Source organism: Pezoporus wallicus, unplaced genomic scaffold (assembly GCF_028554395.1).
Source record: "Pezoporus wallicus isolate ANWC-B61680 ecotype Strahan unplaced genomic scaffold, APGP_CSIRO_Pwel_v1 contig_6484, whole genome shotgun sequence".
NCBI lineage: Eukaryota > Metazoa > Chordata > Aves > Psittaciformes > Psittacidae > Pezoporus > Pezoporus wallicus.
Genome location: NW_026638903.1, coordinates 3267451 through 3288365, shown reverse-complemented (window position 1 = coordinate 3288365; position 20915 = coordinate 3267451). Strand labels below are relative to the sequence as shown.

Here is a 20915-nt window from a genome sequence, read left to right as displayed (position 1 = left end):
AGGAGCCCAACTTTCTCATTACATTGACAAGAGGACAGCTGCCTGTGCTGTGTCTCAGCCTCTTGTCACGCAGCAGTCCAGACCTGACATTCTGCTTGCAGCAGGCAATGCCAGGGAAGCTCTCTCCTGTCAATACCACTTGCCCCTGCAGCAGACTCCAGCCCACAGGAGGGCTCTGATAAGTGTCAGTTTATTGCTTTTAATCCTCAGGCAGATGAAGCAGGGATCAGCACATCCTCTGTGGATGGCTGACAGGAAATGGTATAAGGTCACTCTTGGGGGCAGGGCATAAACCCTATTGTAATATGGTAACTCATAAATTACCCTTGCATTTCCAAAATAAAGGTGATTTAGATACAGGGTGGGTGTTAAATGCAAACATACCAAGTAATACGTATGTACAATTTATTTAAAATACTTTTAACATACATATAAAACCCCCTCACTATTTATACAGTCTAAGTTCTAGCAACATATACAAATCCTGAGCAACTACAATACATGCTGAGGTAAGAACATACATTCTGGGAGAATACTCAAGCCAAACAAGATTGACATACATTTGATATCCATGTCTTCACATGTAAAAAAGAGACCCATTAAATGCACCTCTGCTTGTATTGTACACAGGAGAAGTCTAATCTGAAATGTGTCATACAAGTTACATTTGTGAACCAGTGTTTACAGTTTGTGGCATTACACAGTCAAAGTTGGTTAACCCTAGCAGGTAACATTTTCAAAGCTGACAGCAGGGAGCAAAGCTTGGGACCAATTTCTTTCAAAAAAGGGACTTAAATTCTTAAGAACACCCATTCCTGTTAACAGCTCATGCTGCCCAGATAATGAAACTGCATTATGGTTGTTCATAAAATAAGCCCCTGTAGATAAACTGTTCAATTCTGACACCATCTTAGCCTACAGTATATCCACAGTTCTACTGTACCTGGCCTACAGAAAATACTAAATCCAAGAGCGTTATTTATTTACTGACTTAAACACATCCATTTATTTTTATGGTAGATTAACGTTCCTAAGCCTGGTACATTTTGAAAATGCAATGCTTTCTTAACTTGAATGGAATATGTCACACCTTTCAAATAAAATCAGCTCAGATAATTTCAAAGTCACAGTTGCTGCTGATGGACAAGAACACTTACTTACCTGTTTAGGCAAGATGACAAAGAAAGACTGCAGACTAGCACTATCAAGCAGAAAAAGTTGTGCTATCATCAAAATACAAATTCCTAGGAAGGAATTGCTTTTTCATGAATGGGTCCAATATACCACCCTTACTTACATTCACATTTAGGCTTAAGACACCCAATTCTAAACAAACAAACAGAAAATAATTCTCAATGAATGAGAATGATCAAAGAATTGTAGAATTAGGCTTTAAGGCAACACAGAGTATGTAGTAACACATTCTAGGTGTTAATAACAGGCAACAAGTCATTTTGGATTTCTGAGTTTACATAATAGCTTCTATGCAACCAAATCTTTAAGTGATAAGGTAGGATACCATACTGGTGTAAGACAATGGTGGCAGCCTTCTTGAACAGTAGCTGAGTTTTGATTTGATTCTTCTCCACCTGATTTAAGGACCCAGGGTGTTAAGTAAGGCTGACTTGAATTACTGTACAGAAACGAAGAGTAATCACTGAGTCCATAAAACTGGGCTGATGTGTATGTCGGGGGTTTCGCATGATAAATTAATTCAGCATCCTCCCAACTGTGCTGTTACCATAAAAATAAAGCATTTTTATAGTGGGTTTTTTCCTACTACTTAGGTTCAAAAGCTGTGCTTTGTTTCTAACAAGATAAAAAATGGCAAATACAACATTCAAATTGTTTTCTTTTCTTTTCATGTTTACCCAGCTAAAACTAGTTACCCCAAATGGAAGACTGACCCCAAATTTTCATAGCAGAGAATATTCGAAGGATACAAATTCCATGTAATGCTTTTGAAATGGACAGACCCTCTTTGGAACAGTACTGGTTCTTCTGAAATGTTTTGGAATCTTTTATACTTCTAATAAGAATAATCGTAAGACAAGCCCTAAGGCTAAAGTTTTTCAGTTGGGGTAAAACATACCATATGTGCTAAATGTGTGTATGACAACACAAACTGTGCACCATTAGAATATTTGCGTGCTTCCTTAAGCACTCACAAAACTATATACATATCTTTCTTTGTATATAAGCTCACATCTTAACACACAGAAACACATACTCTGGCACAGGCAGACTGGGGGACAGAGGAAACCTTTATAAATTTGGTCACCCCAAACACCTCTGTCACACTGACCCTCGGGGAAGCCTAAATTCGAGGCAGACACTATTCAGAGTAGCCTTTACTTAGTAGAAAAATGTAAAAGCAGTTGCCATGCAGTTTGCTTGTATGGTTTTATGTCTCCTGGCTCCCTAGGAAGGAACAAGACTGAGGGGCTTAAGGAGATGAGGCAGAAAACAGATTGTAGAGGCAGCAGGTTCTAGTTCTGGAAGGTGAATGAAAATGGTGGGAACCTTCTGAGGAACATGCGGTTGATGATTCCTAATCCTGTGAACAAAAGCTGAAATAACTTAATTCAGAATCAAACCCCTGTTACGCCATGAAGTTAACAGGATTTTTGCCATCAGTCCTGACAGTAATTTTTGAAGTCCAAGGTTATACAGGCATTAAATAAAGTAAAATGAATTTTAGACACTACAGTGCTTACATATAGCTCTTAGAAAGTTAGAAGCTTTGGGTTTTGGTCCCATCAACTCCCCCGCCCCTCCACAGTACCATTAGCAAGAAATTACTGGCTTTTGTACTTTAAACTGTTTCTCCCAATTTATCATTCACATCTATCAATTACTGAAGCTAATCTTGAAGAGTTCTTCTCTCATGTCTGACAGACAATTGTACAGTAGTAATAAAACTGTCCATGGTTTTACAGGAGACAAGCTATTAATTATACGTACAGCTTCAGGAAAGGCAGGATTACCAGCTTTCCTGACCTTGAGTATCACATCTTTTGGTTCAGCATTGTATTAAGACTAACAAAATCAAAACAATGCAATTAAAAAGTGTAACTGTCAGCTTTATGGAATTGGCTTTTAAAAGCAAGCCATCATTCTACCTTACTCATGAGCTGAGTTCATCCTTACTCCCAGTGGCATGGGCCACACTCTGTGGTACCTGGTACACCAATTCATCAGTGGTACCTGGCGCTGGTTGCCCCTTGGGTGTATCATACAGCGCCTGTGCTGAGGATGTGCTGTCTGTCCTAGATAAGAGTTTATTGCAAGTTCCAACCAGTGGAGGAGCTTGATTCCCTGCAGTTTTGAAGGTGGAAATGGAAGGAATGCCAAGAGGTACGTTGGGATGGCTGGACATGTCCATGATAATGGGAGTTGCATATTCTGGTCCAGTTATAGGTAGTGGTTCAGCATAGGCATGATAAACTTCCTGGATGGGTGAACTGTAAGGGTCCAAATCAGCATAACTTGCTTCTTTTCCTTCCTCTGGTTTAAAGGTGGATCTCTGATGAAGCGTGCCAACAAGTCCCCCTACCAGTGGCTGAGCATACTCTGTGTTGCAAACCCCAGCAAAACAAAATAAAAACACACTTAAAGGAATTATTTTTTTGCAGTGACATTACATTAAATACAACCTATCAGTCACTAGCATCACAGACATTGTTATCTTAGATCCAGTCAGTGATCCGTCTGTCTGCCAGTGGTAACTGCTTTGGAAAAAAGGAAACATTTCACCCAATAGATAAAGCTACTGGGGACAGCCGCAATATCCCAATTTCTCAGGTTACACTTCTTCCCTTGTGAGCTGCAATTTCCCATGCTGTAAATCTGCTTCAAAACAAAGTCACCTTTTTGAAGAAAAGTGAGAAACCCACTAGCTGTGTAAAAACAGATCACATAGAAAGAGGAATGGACTCTTCATTAGGGACTGTAGTGACAGGACAAGGGGTAACAGGTTCAGACTTAAACAGGGGAAGTTTAGATTGGATATAAGGAAGAAATTCTTTACTGTGAGGGTGGTGAGGCACTGGAATGGGTTGCCCAGGGAAGCTGGGAGTGCTCCATCCCTGGCAGTGTTCAAGGCCAGGTTGGATGGAGTCCTGGGTGAGATGGTTTAGTGTGAGGTGTCCCTGCCCATGGCAGGGGGGTTGGAACTTGATGATCTTAAGGTCCTTTCCAACCCTAACTATTCTATTATTCTATGTAATTCTCCCTGCCATGAAGCCATAACTCCCGCATGCCTGCACACTGCCACCATCAGTATGTAAGCACAGAACCAATGGCAGTGTCATTCATCTTCCCCTAATGACTGGTTCACCAGGGGAAGGGCACATGCCATTATCAGGAACTCCTCCTTTTCTAGATCAAAAGAATTATATAAGCCATACAATAGGTGTAGGGAACCAAGTGCCACATTCAAATGTATGCATAAAAATAATGAGGTGAAATTGCTTCCAGTGCATGAAAAATATCCTTCAACCCTTTATGGGGCTTAAGACCAAATACAGGTAAAATAACTGCATTAACTTGAGAAAGTGTTATTTACAACACTTCAAGTCAATTAATCCAAACAGCTTTGAAAAAGCCTGCATTTTAAGTGTGCTTACCAACAGAACTACTCATTTTTCCTCTGTTTCCCCAAACAAATGGGAAATAATTAAATGTAGTCAGTTTCTGACATTTTTTAGCATGTCTAGTTAGTTATTTGTTTCCTGGCCTGCAAAACCAGTAAAATGTACCTGCAGACTCTGTTTGCAGTATCGCTGGGACTTCTCTTGGTCTTAGGTGACTTATTTCACTGCTGCTGTAGCGTACAGGCGTTTCTTCATGTTCTGCTGACTTTGTTGGGAGAAACTGCTTCATTCCTTTCCACCATCCTTCACAGGGATTAAAGAAAAACAACACCCAGGCCTGCATATATACTGTATTTTAAGCTGCTAAAATATTTCTACAGCAATTACCAGTATTTGCATAACCCCAGGTTACAAGGTATTTTAACATTTTCTGAGGTAACAGCATTACTCTCACCCAAACAGCCTGCTTGACTGCTCCCCCTTCATATGCCTGTAGAACTGCTGCAGTCTAGTGAGCCCACACCCCAACGTCCATTAGCAGCAGTGCTGGAGCTACTCATCACATTAATAAACTCATAAAATACAACACGGCAAATACTAAAGTCAGCCATTATTCCAATCTGTAAATTGAATATTTACGTAAAATTTTCAATAAATCTCAGCTATAACCTCAAGAGTACATTTAATTAATGTGGCTTCTTGCTATTAATGTCCTGTTTCTAACTCACATTGTCAAAAATAGTTGATAAGTGAATATCTGCAAAAACCTGAATAAAAAGGATTTTAACTTCAGTGGAAACAAAAAGGTGTGACTGTGGTCATGAATGTTCCCTTGAGAGAAGGGAAGGGGTGGTGGTTGTGTTAGGTTCCCCCATCTCTCCCCCCAGCAGCCACAGCCATTCTAGTTTTGCTGTCTATTAACACATTTCATTCCAGCTGTAAGAGACTATCCTGTAGGTAAAACCCAAGAAATGGGAGATTCAAAACTGCAGAACACCGTTTAACAAAGTTTGAGGTACCTGATTGGAGGGGGCAGACAGAGGTTCCACAGAGAAGCTCAGCAACATTATTGTGATAGTGGATTTTGCCAGATTTGCTTTTAAGCAGATCTCCATCCTGAACATTTAAATTTAAGCAAATAGGAAAAAAACCTGGCATGTCCATCATTGTGACTTAAATACAAGATACTTTGAGCCTATTAGTCTGAGACAACAGTGTTGTGACCTATCAGAAACAGACATGTCATAAATAAAAATAAGGTCATTAGAAAGTTTCTCATCTAAAGGATAAGGCCTACTTAAAACTGCAGTGAGCAAGCACACTTGGGGAAACTTTCACCATAAGGACAGGGAAGTGTAGTCTGGTCATACAGACAGTACAACCCCAAGTGCTGCAGCAGCCCTTCAAGCTGTATGTAGCACAAGCATTCTCAGGACACTTGCTAAGTGCTACTTGGTGGAATTGTCTGATCTTAAGTTAATGGAGCACAAGACAGTAGGATGGAAGATATGCGAAGAAGGGGTTGCAGACAACCCCACTTGCTTCATATGGCAATGAAGACGGACAAAACTTGAGAGACCTTATACACTAAGATGAAAGTTTTTTTTCCAGGACAAAAAAAGTACCAAATACATGATTATCAAATGTAGAAAGACATTCTCATAAATTACTTCTTCCCCTCGTGTGTAATTAAAAGGTTCTGTAGTTTGTTTCCTAAAGGAGATCTGAAGCTGTAAGCTCTAGCAGAAGACAAAGCATTTTTCTATTTCTGGGAAGAGCAGTAATAATCCAGGGAATTGAAGCAGTTTAGTCTGTCCAGAATAGCAATTCAGTGCTCACTAGGCCCACATCAGTTAGCATTAGAGAAGCTTCTGCTAGTGGAAATTGTCAGTGTTGCTGCTATCTGAAATATATATCAAACAAAAAATGTGAAGGATTTCAGAAAACTGTTTCGTTACCTGCACGATCCCAGTAAGGTAGATCATAAGTGCCCTCAGTTTTTTTCTTGCTGTGAAAAAGGAGATGTTTTAGTTCATGTATTTATCAGAAGGTGCATTAATTAACACTCAGCAACTATCACCTTGGCTGTAGCTGGTCATCAGATTTAACACAGAAGCACCAGTAACCTGTCTTGCCATCACCAGTGCTGCTACTGGAGAAACCAGTTTTCAGTAAAAGCACTTGTAAGGAGAACATTACAAAAAGCTATTTTCACTGCCCTTGCGAGTCACAGAGAATACAGTTCTGAACAAACTCCTTCCACAAGGGCAGACCGCGTAGCTCCCACAGCAATACATGCAGCACTGCATTCCCCGCACCACGCTAACATTCATTTAAAGCACTTTCATTAATCTTGTCATTTACCGGTTTCTCCAATGCCACGCACAAACTAAGATAAGAATCAGAGTAGTGAAGACCATCACCAGCACTGGAACCAGAACTGCTGCCAATGCCACATCTGAAAGCCATTAAATTAAGTGGTGTCAGACAGAAGAGCTTCTCATAAATCAGTGTTTAATTTGCAAATTACTTGGGTAAAGCACATAGTTTTCATGTACAGCATCCATCGCACCAGATTACCCCAGCTAAGCTACCCTGCTGGATGCTCCCAGTGTAAATGTCATTAGCATCTAGCTCTTCTACAGCTGCTATTTTTGCAAGGTTTGTCATCAAAATCAACACATTCTACCGTAAGTGAGGTGTTTGTGTTAGAACAATATATTTTATTATTAACAAGGAAAATCAAGAGCAACTGCTGAAGTTTGAACCTCCTACAAGAAGTAAACACTACAGTACCTTAACAGAAGCAGTCCACGCTGGGTCTGACTATCCCCTACCATCTAAAGGACATGTCACCAGTGCCTGCATCTGCAGTGATCTTGCTCCTTTTTCTGACCATTTTCTTTGATAATAAAAAACATGCTGCTAGATGGTGTTTTTTGAATTTCATGCTCCATAAAATATTAGCTATGTCAAAAGTGTTTTGTCCTAAGAATTTAACAACTTGAATAATGAAACAGTTAAAACTGATTAACTCCGAGTCTCCACTTCTCCTGACAAAATTTATTCAGCAATTAAAAGCTGAACTTAGTTTGAACAAGTTTTGAAAGAAAGAATTTATATATTTAATACGACTGTCATGGTTTAATCCCAGCTTATAATTAGCTTGCCACAGCCACTTGCTCACTCCCTGCCTGGTGGGATGGGGAAGAGAATGGGTGGAAAGTAAAACCCATGGGCTGAGATAAGAAAAACTTAATAAATTAAATTACTACTATTATTATAATAATTGTAATGAAAAGGGAAACAACAAAAGGGGAGAGAGAAATAAAACCCAAGAAACGTAAGTGATGCATAGTGTAATTGCTCATCACCTGCTGACCAGTGCCCAGCCCATAAGCAGCAATCAGAACCTACCAGCCAACTCCCCACAGTTTCTACACTAATAATGTTCTATGATATATATGGTTCTTAGCTAGTTCAGGTCAGCTGTCCTGGCTCTGCTCCCTCTCAGCTTCTTGTGCTCCTCCTCAGTGGCAGAGCATCAGAGACTGAAACGTCCTTGATCAAGGTAAGCGCTACTTAGCAAAAACTAAAATATTGTTGTGTTATCAACACTGTTCTCAGATCCAAAGCACAGCACCATACCAGCTACTAGGAAGAAAATTAACTATACCAGCTGAAACCAGGCCAATGACTTAGATTAGTTTTGTTTCTGCATACAGTATGCAACTGTTCATTTTTTATCACTGGTAAATATTAAATTTTCTTTAAAACTGGTAAATATTAAAAAGACTGGTAACTTGCTAGCATCTATTAAGCGTTGAGAAAATTTAAATTCAGAAAGCACACTTAATATATGCTAGGGTACTGTAAGGAGTTCCCAAACACTTTTACTGCTAAACTGTGGATACCTTTGGTTACACTTGGAGTCACTGTAGTGTTTTTTATTTCAGGTGTGAAAGTTGTTTTATCTGTCTGCAACGAAGTCTTCACTGAATTAATGATGTCATCACTGATCTCACTGTTTTTGTTATCATTCTTGTTCTGAGGTGGAGGTGGCAGGGTGATTTTAGGAGCACGGCCTTTAGAAGAAAAGAGTTTTATAAAAAAGTGATTAGAGTTGCTAGTTTTCCATGTTTCCTTTGCAGGAGAAGACAGCTGCAACAGTTTGCTCTAAAGGTTTTTGTTCATATTATACAACAAGGAACCTCATCCCCCATGTGAATCAGTGACATGGAAAGCAACTGACTGGTGTCTTTTGGAACATCAGTTTTCTAAATTACCTAGTTCACACCTGAATGAGCTCTTTTCCAGGTTAAGTGTAATAATTTTTGAAGAAATTCAGAGGTGTCAGTTACAAAAGAATTAGGCAGCTAAGATGTACTTTTTTCCTCATTAAAATATACCCCCAATATCATATTTGCCAAATTATCTCACTGCTTGTCTTGCACAGTTGAAAGGTTTTCAGTCACCTTACCTATGCTAAACTGACATCCTAGCAGTTCTACTTTCATTGCAATTTTCTGGTGCCATTTTAAGGGGTTAATCCTAAAAAAGCGTGCAATAATGGGTGGAATGAAGTTGTTGCGAACTTCCTGGTACAATTCAGTGTTCCCTTGAAATACCTAGAAAAGAAAGGAAAAAAAAAAAGAGACAAACATAATGTTACACAACTGCACTAGCTCATGCCTGGGCTCCCCGATATACATGATGTGTCTCCATTCTCAAAAAACACACCCACCCCATTACTGTTGCTTACGCCTAAGAATTTTGGTTTGTCCTTCCACAGGCATTTTTTTCAAGCACCAGCTGATCAAATAGACACATACCTCAGTTTAGTTAGGCATGGAAAAATAAATCATTTGGTAATTTAAATGCAGTACTTCATGTCTGAGTGTATTGGAGATTCTACATCTGAAATTAGTAACCAGCATTTTCATTTGTAAGTATCAATACATACAAATGCAGCACTATCAGACTAACTGCTGACCCATTCACGATACTATAAATCTAGGTAGGCAAATACCTTGTATTTGCCTTTAAGGTATATAGTCTCCATTCTTTCCCAGCCTACTGCAGTGCAGATTTACAATCACAGATTTACAATTTACACTGTGTTCAAGTTCAAGGTCAGACTGGATGGGGCTTTAAGCAGCTTGGTCTAGCGGAAGGTGCCCCTGCTCCTGCCAAGGCGACTGGAACTAGATGATCTTTAAGATCCCCTCCAGCCCAAACCATTCTATGGTTCTATGGCTCTCAGTCATACTTGTCCCACTCTGAATTTAAGCTTAGTCTTCTTAAATACACTTACTAGCAATGAACGCAGGCAGACTGAATGCAGGGACAAGTGTATTGAGGTTGTTTTGGAAATAAGAATACAAAGCAGTCAGTTTGTATGCCCATGGAAGAGTAGGTTCCAATTTGGAGCCACTTTTCCCCCTAAATAAGGGCAATTTTCAAGAAAGTAACAGTAAAGCAGTTCTTTACTCCAGCCTTTTATTAGTCAAGCTTTTGATGTCAGGTGTTAACGATAGTAACTTAATTTTACCTGCAGCTTGGTATTTTTTGTTCATTTAATTATTTTTGCATAAAAAAGTTTGCTTCTGAGCTCAATACAGGGCAAGTATTTCATGAGAAATCACATTTATGATCAAACTCTCTCCTGTTTGCCTCTGTGCTGTCAAACAAAACTTTTCCAACACTGCAGCTTTGTTTTGTCACTTCCCCCAATTCAAGCATTTTATTCTTTTTCTCATACATGAAAATTTTAAGAAAAACTTTTTTTGAGTACTGACAGGCTTCTATTACAAAGAGGGCTACACAAAAACCTTGGAAAAGCTTCTGGTCTCCTACACAGTGTTAGGAATTTCAAGTATCTTTCAAAAAAACAGGGAATAGCACCTTCTGGTTGGTGTGGTGTGCAATTACTTAAGACTCAAAGGGAGAAGCCTGTGTGCACATGCATTCAAAGCAAACCTGCGTCAAGCAAGATCATGTCAGACAGAGGAAAAATTCACTAGTTTGAAGCCTAAGCAACCAGACTGAACCTTTTTTTCTGCCATTTGACTACAGCTGGCAGTTACTGGGTATACACGGTTGGTTCTTCATGTGTTGTACCTAACACTACAAAGAGTGCATAGAAGAGCTTTTGCCTGCAATTTCAGGCTCCACAATGTATTTCATTTCATGAACTTCAAATAAACAAAGAAAAAAAAAAAAAACAACTAAAAAGCAACAGCTGCAGAGGTTTTCTAAGAAAATAATGAAACTAAACAAGAAGCCTCAATAGATCTGGGCAGCTCACAAGCTGAAGCTGAGATTATATTTTACGGTCACAAGAGGGCACTCCGAAACTAGCAAAAGACCTGGATTTGGTTTGAGTTTTGGGGTTTTTTTCCCCCCTTGAATACTTCATACTAAGTCTTGTTCACACGCAGGTTCGAGGAGATGAACCAGCCCCAGCAGTAAAGTCTTCTCTCAGGGAAGCTTCCTACTATGGTTAAGTTTAGGGTTCAAAAACCTCATAACAAACAAAAAGATACTTCAACCTTTCACTTCACCATAGGATGCTACATCCTATACCTTGAAACATTCTAACTCACAGCAAAGGGAAGAAAACCAAGTACAGCTAAAGACCAGCTTAAGCCCAGTTTCTAAAAAGTTACTAGGTTACTGTTACATGTATGTTGTATGGCAGGCCTATGGAAGTAAGGTAAATTACATCCAAGAATTTTAAGAAAAAGAATGAAGTTACAGTCAGATTACCAAGAAACCTCTCCATCTGTTCAAGAAAATCTGCCCCAAACCATGGGGAAGACCACACAGGACATTAATCTTCTCATTTTTACTATCAAATACTGCAAAACTGTAAACACAGGGAAGATAAGATTATCTTGCCACTAACATCAGGTAGTTTTTCTGTGTAGCAAAGCAGTTTCAATCTGAACATGCCATTCCATTTCTTAAGAAAACTCCGCTCTGCAAGGGCTGTTCTATTATACAAGGAAAAAACTTTGTCAGGTTGGGTCAAAAAGCAAGATTGATAGAAGACATAAAATTATACAGCCCCTAACATTTATTCTGTAACCACAAGAGGATAAGAAAGTAAGCCTTAATTTTAAAATATACTACCTCTTTTGAAAGAAATCTGATTATTCTTAAAAGGGACACACTACCAGTCAGCTTACCACTGACAACAGAAGTTTCTTGCACAGAATATTCTCATGCCCAAATACTAATAATTTCTGAATTTCAGGACTGTTCAAATTCTTACATATTTGCATATTTTCTTCTATGTAGATGCCATTTATAATTCAAAATTACATGGAAAGGGAAGTTATTTAATGTTTCCTCACCTTACCAGAATTAGTCCTATTTAGAATCGTGAAATGTCCATAGAACATACCTAGAAAGTGTGTGGTATTTTTACCTTATCTTTATCCATGCCAGGTTCTCTGTATGCTGTCCATTTCTGTGCATCATCACTGTACAGAATTCTGTACGCAGAGACATAATAAAAGTACTCTGCTAAGGTTGATCCAGTAGTTATAATACCTGTGAAAATAAAGGTGCTCCATTAGACAAAAAATGGGTACCAGCTTGTAAAACTTAATAGATCAGCTTTTGAATCCAGAGCTACACACTTGGAATCTCCACTGGCCCAGTTACATTTCAAAAAGTTTATCCAAAGTGCCAGGGTCTGAAACTTCTACAGTGACTAAAACTTAACAGTCATTTTACTTACTTTTATATTTCAATTCTCATGAAACAACCTTGCTAAGCACTTTTCCCCTATTTCTTGATACACACAGCCTGCTCATTTGATCATGGCCCACTTCCTGTATCCAGTACTGCTCCTCACTGCTTTTGTACTGCCAACCACAAAGCACCACTGAAAGAACCATAGCTTCCTAAAGCCCACACTTCAGCACCACACAATGACTCACACAGGAAAGCTGTTTTGTAAAAGCTTATTAGTACAGGAATTAGAGGAGTAATGTAAAATCCAAGCAGTCCCCAGGGAGGTAATAACAAAGGCTGCTGGCGAACCCAAGTTGTTTAATGACAGGAAGTCAAGCTGCTAATAGCACAGTGTGCAGCTGAGCTTAGAGACCAACTCATGCACTTAAGAAAGAGACAAACTTATCAAAGGAGGATGTTTCACAATAGTCTTAAAGCCTGGGACTCTATGAAGCACTCTACTAAAGTCACTTTATATTTGATTTAAGTCAGACTGCAAACATGCCCATTAACAACACTGAATCACCTCTGGACAATTAAAACAGAAGATGCTACCGGCAACACGGAAGATACAGTAGCTGCACTGCCACTACTTAAGGCTACCCCTGAGGTTAAACCCAAAATGTAAATGCCTTGTGCTTCACTACTGCCTAGTGCACTCACCATGGACCACATTGCCATCAACAGGAATAGGAAACCGTGAGCTTATTCAACTCCCAAAACGTGAAGCAAACCATTCAGAGCAGATTTGGGAAACAGCACCTCCAGTTGTCTCTCCTAGAGTCATGGTCTACCACAGTTGCTCTGAAGGAGCAGAGCCTAACCCAGACTCTGGCTGTATCGGTCTGCACTGTTTGGTCCATTTGCTGAGGGAAAGCACAATAGACTGGCGAGGTGCCCACCATCCCCAGCTCTCAGCCCAAATTCCACTTCAGGCAAGGAGGTGACAGGGAGCCTGTAAGCCAATTCACTCTGCTGCTATCTCACATTGCAGTGCATCTGCTCCTATCTCACATTGCAGTGCATCTGCTCCTATTCCACTGTTGAATCCACTGGATTCACTACAGCCGTGCTGGGCAGTACACCTGCATCAAAGGTACCAGTGGACTGACTGGATATGGATTTGCACCTGCAAGGAGACAGCACGGAAGCATCAAGGATCCAATAAAACCACAGGAAACATTTCAAAAAATTATGATGGAAGAGGTGTTTTCTACTATGAAACTCCACCTGTTCAACTCCAGGGTCCAGTGTATTAGCTAGGGCATGGAACCAACTTTGCTGTAATTATAATTAAACATCACCTGGAGTTTACCTAAGACCAAGCACTAGAAAAAAGGATGTCAGTAACCAAACTTTTTGAATGCTGCTTAAAAGCCAGATCAGATTCACTTACCTGTTATTCTCTTTTCTTTATTCAAGTCAATCTGCAACCACTGATGTTCATCACTGATAAAAGCAGCCCAGGGAGGACCAACCCTTTTTAGTCTGGCATTTTCAGGTTTCCAGATGTTCATTTGTCCTGTTCGGTCAGGCCACTCAAGAATAGACGATGCTGTGATCTGGGAGTCAGGGATTACTCCAGATTCCATCCCCAGTGTCCCATAGCAACCTGAGCAAGAGAGAAAGAGGATTCAAAATGAAAATTCAAGTTACTCAATGATTTCACCTGCTTGGAGTTTAAGACTTTACATGCAAATATTAAACTGCCATCTAAGTTTATTCCATAATAACACTACCAACAAAACACACTGTTTTCTGCTAACAGTGATGCTGGAAGCAAACTTGGGGTCATGACTGTTCTATGATTTATGTCTGCTCAAGAGCATGTGGATATTCTCTCAGTTACCATCCACACAGAGCACTACACGAGAAGCTCTAGGGGAGGTGTCATGGTTTAGAAGCATGTATGATTAACAAAGAGATGGGAAACAGACGACTTGATCATTCTTTTTTGTGTCACAGAACTTTTTGGGTTTTAAACCCACCTTGGTATCACAATGTTAATTTGAACAATACACCATAGCATGTAGGAAGCTGTTGTCATAATCCTGGCCTTGAGCTCAAACATATCCTTGAAATCAGTTGTATTTTTCTGTCACTATTCTTACTAAAAGTTTCTTCCCATGTCACGTTCTGCTGATGGCTAATAAATATCTCCTAAATTCCTGGCTAAACTTCCTTGTGGCTATTTGATATCCCATTTTCTTTTTGCTAAAATCTTGTTCTGTAGTGACAAGTTTTCCCTTCACACGTGTATTCCCCAGACATATCACTTGAGAACAATCTTTGCCTTCAGTACGCCAGCCTGAACAACCAACCCATGGTTTCCCCTTTGCTGTTGGCTCCCCCACCCCCTGGAGGTGCCCCTGCAGCCCTTCTTTCCATCAAGGTCGGGTGCTCATGCCTCAAAGGAAGTACAGGTGGCAGACCCGAAGCGCCACTGGATCCCAGACAAAGCCTTGCCAATATCCTGTGTGATAGCATTTATAGTTTGTTGTTTCTACTAGACATAACCTCCTACAACGCATGATTACATTAGCACTTCACTAATCCTTTCCCTCATCTGTCATTTCCATCTAACATGCTGCCGATTTGAAGCAGAAATGCCAGTCTCTACATACCCAACTTTATACTTTTTGTTCTGCAATTCTTAAATTAATTTCTATTACTCAAGTCTCAAAGTCAGCCAAGTTTTCCTGTACAAACTTTCACCTTCCTTTGCACTGGCCACACCTCTAGCATTAATAACACACTCCTCTATTTTGTACCAAGTCATGAAGTCAACTGCTACAGAAGAATCCCATGAGTAACTTCACCACACTCTGATAAACCTCATTTGAACATAATATGGAATTCTTTTTCTCCTTCAGCAAACTCCCAGGCCACCCAAATACACAAGAATTTTAATCTAGACCTGTACCTCGTCTCTATCTTATTCAATAATTTTTCAAATGTGTGACTGAAATCCAGATAGTCTAGCTCAGCATTTTGTCCTAGCTCTTCATATATCCAGGCCATTTACTTCCTTTTCTATACACTATCAGATCACATTCTGAGAGACAAAAAAAAAACAACCAAAAACCAATAAACCCTGCCTCGACCACTGTGTTTAATATTCTCCATGCATAGGGTCACCAGACATGCAATTCCTTCTTCCAGCTCTTACAGGGGTCTGGGAGAGAAATTACTTGAACATTATGTCTTGTTTGTATACATTTCCATCTCCAAACGCTCCTGCCCATCAGATTCCTGCTTATATATCCCCATTTAGCATCTCTTTTATTTATATATTAGGGAAAGTATTTGTTTACTTTTGAAGAGTATGTGTATGATTCCCCTCCCCCTTTCTTTTTTGTTTTGCTCTTTATTCTTACAAAAAACAGACAAAATTCTTTTGTTAAGGTTTTTTTATATTGTTAGTTAAAGAAACTAAGGAAAGGCCACTGATTTCACAATACTTTAAATGCCATCTCTGAATAGATGTTAGAAGTGACTTACAGAAAAGCTACCTTTCATTTAGAAAACTACAGCTAATTTATTTATGAACCAGGGAAATTGCTAGAAAGTAAAAACATGAAAAGCAGTTAAGACCTAAAAAAGGCTTTGGTGTAACACTTGTTATACCAATCAGCAACCTCGTACATATTTCAGAAAAAACACGGTGGTCAAGAAGGAACACAACTTACATACAGAGCAAAGGCCCAAGAGATGCCCTTCCTGAGCAAGAGATAAGTAATCTATCTCTTTCATCTATAGCTTTCATCTGCAATAGTATGGGAAGATAAAAAGTAAAACAGGATGGAAAAAGTTGAGGAATCATTTTAGGATTAACAATATGCTTTATTTTTATGGGATTTAGCAATATGTTTAAAGTATAGGAGTCACTTTAAACCAGACTATAAGAGAGGAACATAACCTGAAAGAATCTCTTTCTGCAAATAAGCAAGGTTTAATTTATACATATATATATATGTAGAGATGATTAATCATCAAAATGAGGAAGTAAAGTTAATTAAAAATACACATTAGTGAGGAATGCAGGGAAAAAAGTCTAACAAGCAAAAATTAAGAAATAAAACACCTGCACACTTACTTATTTCTACTCACAAAATTTGTATGAAAGTATCAACATGCAATACATGTGATAATGCTTACCGCTCGTCTTGAATGTGAAAAGACCAGTAGATAACAGTCCCCTGCAGAGAACAAAAGAAGATGGGTTCTGTGGTAGTCAGTGAAGAAAATGAAACAAACATTCTTCAGTTTATTTTTCTTGCCTTAATGTTTGCCACTGAAACCTATGCAGAAATGCCTAAACAAGCACTTCACAATTAAAGTAACACTTCCCATCACCAAGTTGGCAGCACTTTCAGTACAGACACCTTTCCAACTGAAATCTAGCCCAGTGATATTATCAGACTTAAAGGCTTTCAAACAAACACCTGCCCAGAAAAACTCAAGACTTCATTAAAATGCTTCCCTTTTAAATTAAACTAATCACAATAACAAGAACCAATCTCCTCTGATTGCTTTAATTCCTGGGACTTTTGAGATAAAATGACATGCTCTTTCTCTGCAGCTAGAAAGTTGTTGTTAAATTATTATATTTCCACAGAGCATTAGGACTTTATGGTCATGCCATGCATTTTGGAAGATACAAACTACCCCTTGCAGAATTTGGAAAATTCATCTTTATGGTGTAGAGGTTAAAATATGTGATAAAAGAGTCACACCACAGCAAAAGAGCATTGCGAGAACCTTCCAGAAGAAAACCTGTCCATGGAATACACAGCTCCACCAGCTGAAATTAATTCCACAATTAGACACTACCACGACCTCACGTGCTACATATAAGGAGAAGATAGGAAATATACTCACACTTTTGAGGTGACATTGTTAGCCAGGGAGCCTTCATAGTATGGAATGCCCTTGCTGATTACAACATTAATTTGGCCACCCAGAGTATTTGATACAACGCCTGCATGAATACCAGCCATACAAAGTGATGATGACTTGAAGAGAAAAAGAAAATGCAATGCTGATTTGTAAATAAGTTAAAATACTACACTGTATATTGTAAATGCTACATTGTCTAGTTATAGTCTTTGCTATTATTACATTAAGACACTGTTCTTATTTAACCGTATCTCCATTATTTAGAAACCATTCATCTTCAGTTTATTATGGAATTTATAAAAACATAAAAAGAAGGTCCTACATTTCAATGCATCCTTGTCCAGATGTATTTGGAGTATAACTCATGTAATTAAATAAGCTCTAACAAACAGCAAGGTGACTGAGCCTGAAAATGCCAGATAGCCAGACTTTCAGCCTACAATAAATCTACTATGTTAGACAACAGAAGTTGAATATATAAATACATAGGCAACTTTTTAATAGAAAGCACATTGAAAGTATATTTATTTCCTCACAATTAAGGAGTGATGCATTGCAGATTTTGTAGCTGTTAGCTGATAGGTTATATTTTTTAACTCATGGTTTAACCACAAAGCACTCTGATCCACACAAGCCCACACTAAATACATGAATTCCTTCTAAAGAAGCTGATTACCTAGCCTGTAAAGGTCAATGGACATCAGTTACACAAAAAGTTTTTGCAGGACATCCTGTCCTTTTCTGCTCTCACTGGAAAACTGTTAGCCTGGATCCACTAACAAATGTCACAGTGGCACTTCCATTTCCCTGGCTTGCAGGCTACCTGTGCCACTGAGAGCAAACGAAGTCCACTGGTAGCTGTTGCTACTAAACATATCTGCTGCACTGCTCTGCCAACCAGTCCACTAGGTGCTGTAGAGTCCCGCTACAAAAGGAATCAGCAGGTCCTTTCCACAGAAGGAAGGCTTCATGGATGATTTTCTTTCTCACATTATTTTAAAAACAAAACAACTTTATCCACTGTGGCTTCTTTAGAAATAACTGCACGGTGCAGCAGGCAAGGATGCCCATATCTCTCAAGCTAACCAGCAAAAAAAACCTTGCTCACCAAGACTTTTCCAAACATAATTCTCCTCAGTATATTCACTCATAAAAACTCTAATGCTATTCCCCACCCCCAAAATATCCCCAAAGCATTCTAAATAAATGTAATTGTCTCATTTGTGCTGCAGCTCCTCTTTCCTATGTTCCCTGGAAATAAGAGCAGTGATGCAGCTCTCGCCTCTCCCTGCTCACCAGAAAATGTCAGCAATGAGAGCTCCAAATCCTCAAGGACTGTGGACACTGGGGTCGCACACAAAGGAATCAAGATTTAGGGTATTTTTTAAAGTAGCAAGCAACTGCTATCATTTAGAAGAGACGCATGAGAGTTTGTATCTGGAATTTGGTGTAAAGGGCCAGACCATTTGATTTGTTTCCACACAGCCTGACTTCTGCGAAATTCTCTGCCCTTTAACAGCAATGAAGTATATGAAAAGTCACAAGACATTTATTTCCTTAAGTTTCCTTTTTCCTCCATAGAAAACAGTTTCCCAGATTTTGGGAAAAAAAAAAAAAAATCCCAAAAAGCGTAAGTCCCACAGATGCTGCCAATATGTTAGGCAGAGAATCAATCTCAAGCTACAAAAATTACCTCACAGCCATTTAGAAAGAACTCGCGGTGGACCAGAACATGTAACACAGTTATGCTGTACATGACATTTTTACATATGGGTAATTATTTAAATAGGTATCCTACGATTTTGATGTTTGAGAAAACAAAATCAGAGACATGCACTTCGGGTTCATATTTAATATTAAAATTTTTGCTTATTAATGTTTTTTAATTGTCTTTCCTCTGTGTCAAATCTAATGGCTTCCTAAAAGAATATTTTAAGCAAAGAAATTTAATGTAATCTTTTACTAGATTACTAGCAAAATTCTTAAATTCTTAAAACACTTAAAAAAAGCAAACTCCCTCCAGTCCTATGGCAGGCTAATTCAGTTGTACAAGCTTACATCAGAAAAACACTATATAGGGTTTTGTAGTGTTCTAAGCAAACTGTACATTATTAAAGATTTTAATTTCCTGTTTACAGAACTATTAATGTTGCAGCATTAACTCTGTTCTGAAAATGGTTTCATAGCTTGCAAGCATAAATAGTAGTTAATCTTTCACGCTGCAAATAAAAATTAAGAAAACCACTGTGACCCTCTGTTTAGAGAGGCATTACAGTTGTCAAAACCAAGATGGCATCATTAATAGAACTGGTTCTCTAAATCTGAATTTCCCAACCTGAGAAAGCCAACAAAACCAAAGAGAAAGTATAACACATTATTTTGATTGATCCACCTTTCTCAGCAGGCCTTAGTGTCTCTACCACATCACTTGTTTGAGATGGCAACATCTGAAGCACTGGGCACTTAGCAGCTGTGCACAAAAACCAAGTACCATGCTATTCAGCTTTAGGAGGAATATATTCCAGAATCCAGGCAACAGAACTAACATGAAGAACTATAAATGACTTGTAATTATACACTGCGTGTTTTAGCAAAACTCTCATGAGACCACAGTATTTTTACTCACATCTCTGTATCCGTGGGGAATAGTGCCTGAAATATCAGCAAAAGGAATCACACATCCAGCTGGACAATACTTACTAGAAGAAAACAAAATATCAAGTCAAAAGATGCATGCAACTACAAAATAGTCACTGTGCTTTTGATTTACACTGCTATCATTCATATATCACTATTTAAGGATATATCCTGATTGAAGACCTATCAAAGCAGAAAAAAATACTCAGGAAGAGAAGTACACAAGAGGAGAACAGAACATGTAAAGAAGATTTTTAAAAGTCTCATCTGAAAATACAGTTCTAGTCTCAATATAATAAAGCCAGCATTTTATAATATAAACACTGCATGGCTTCTGTAAATTGAAAGTCATATAGGTAATGATATTAACAAATTTTATTTTATAAACTAAACACCTGCATCTCTATTTGGTTTGCACCTTTAAATAATATATCTGAAAAGTAATGCTATTATACAATATTCCTGGCAATGCTTTCACCATAAAAAGCTGGCCAAATTCAGTTAATACCACTAGCTCATGAAAAGCAAGAGGCAAGACATCTGCACCTCTAATGCAAGCCCATGTTCATGTCCTGGTGCCATTTCATACTGCACATACAAAAACTATTAAATCTTCATAAATCTTCAAGATCTAGCAGTGAACTGGAATAAACCATTAACATTTTCACTGCAGTTCAACATTGCCGGTACCACGGAAATAGTGGGATTCAGAGACTTAAGCACATGAGGTATAAGGCCAGAAGCTACAATTAGAGCCCTGTTTTGGAACTTCGGAAAATTAAAGAGAAATGCAAAAGTTGCACTTTGAAACACTTCACCATGGCAGGGATTAAGATCTCCAAAAAGTAAGCTATGTACTTCACAAGTCTGCAGTTTTAAACACTGCCCTTGCTTTAGATGAAAATAGAGAAGGATAAAACATGGAAATGACTTCAGCTTCCCCCATCAGAAGGCACAGCATTTTATGTCTTCAAAGAACCCCATTAATTCACACCAAACTATGAAATGGGATTGCAATTTTTAACACATTTCATAGTGCTC

At 38.7% G+C, this 20915-nt stretch overlaps 1 protein-coding gene across 1 annotated transcript in view; it reads right to left on the bottom strand.

Moving 5' to 3' along the window:
• Positions 1-699: 699 nt before the first annotated feature.
• Positions 700-20915, bottom strand: part of DCBLD2 (discoidin, CUB and LCCL domain containing 2) — a 46568-nt gene continuing 26352 nt past the window's right edge. Inside the window, exons 5-15 of the mRNA XM_057412992.1 lie at positions 19864-19936; positions 17220-17353; positions 16497-16537; positions 13735-13950; positions 12028-12152; positions 9076-9223; positions 8510-8680; positions 6960-7053; positions 6554-6603; positions 4761-4898; positions 700-3573 (exon numbers count right to left, since the gene is read on the bottom strand). Coding sequence (XP_057268975.1) covers positions 3128-3573; positions 4761-4898; positions 6554-6603; positions 6960-7053; positions 8510-8680; positions 9076-9223; positions 12028-12152; positions 13735-13950; positions 16497-16537; positions 17220-17353; positions 19864-19936 — 1636 coding nt within the window. The 3' untranslated portion in view covers positions 700-3127. The remainder of the gene's footprint in view (positions 3574-4760; positions 4899-6553; positions 6604-6959; positions 7054-8509; positions 8681-9075; positions 9224-12027; positions 12153-13734; positions 13951-16496; positions 16538-17219; positions 17354-19863; positions 19937-20915) is intronic.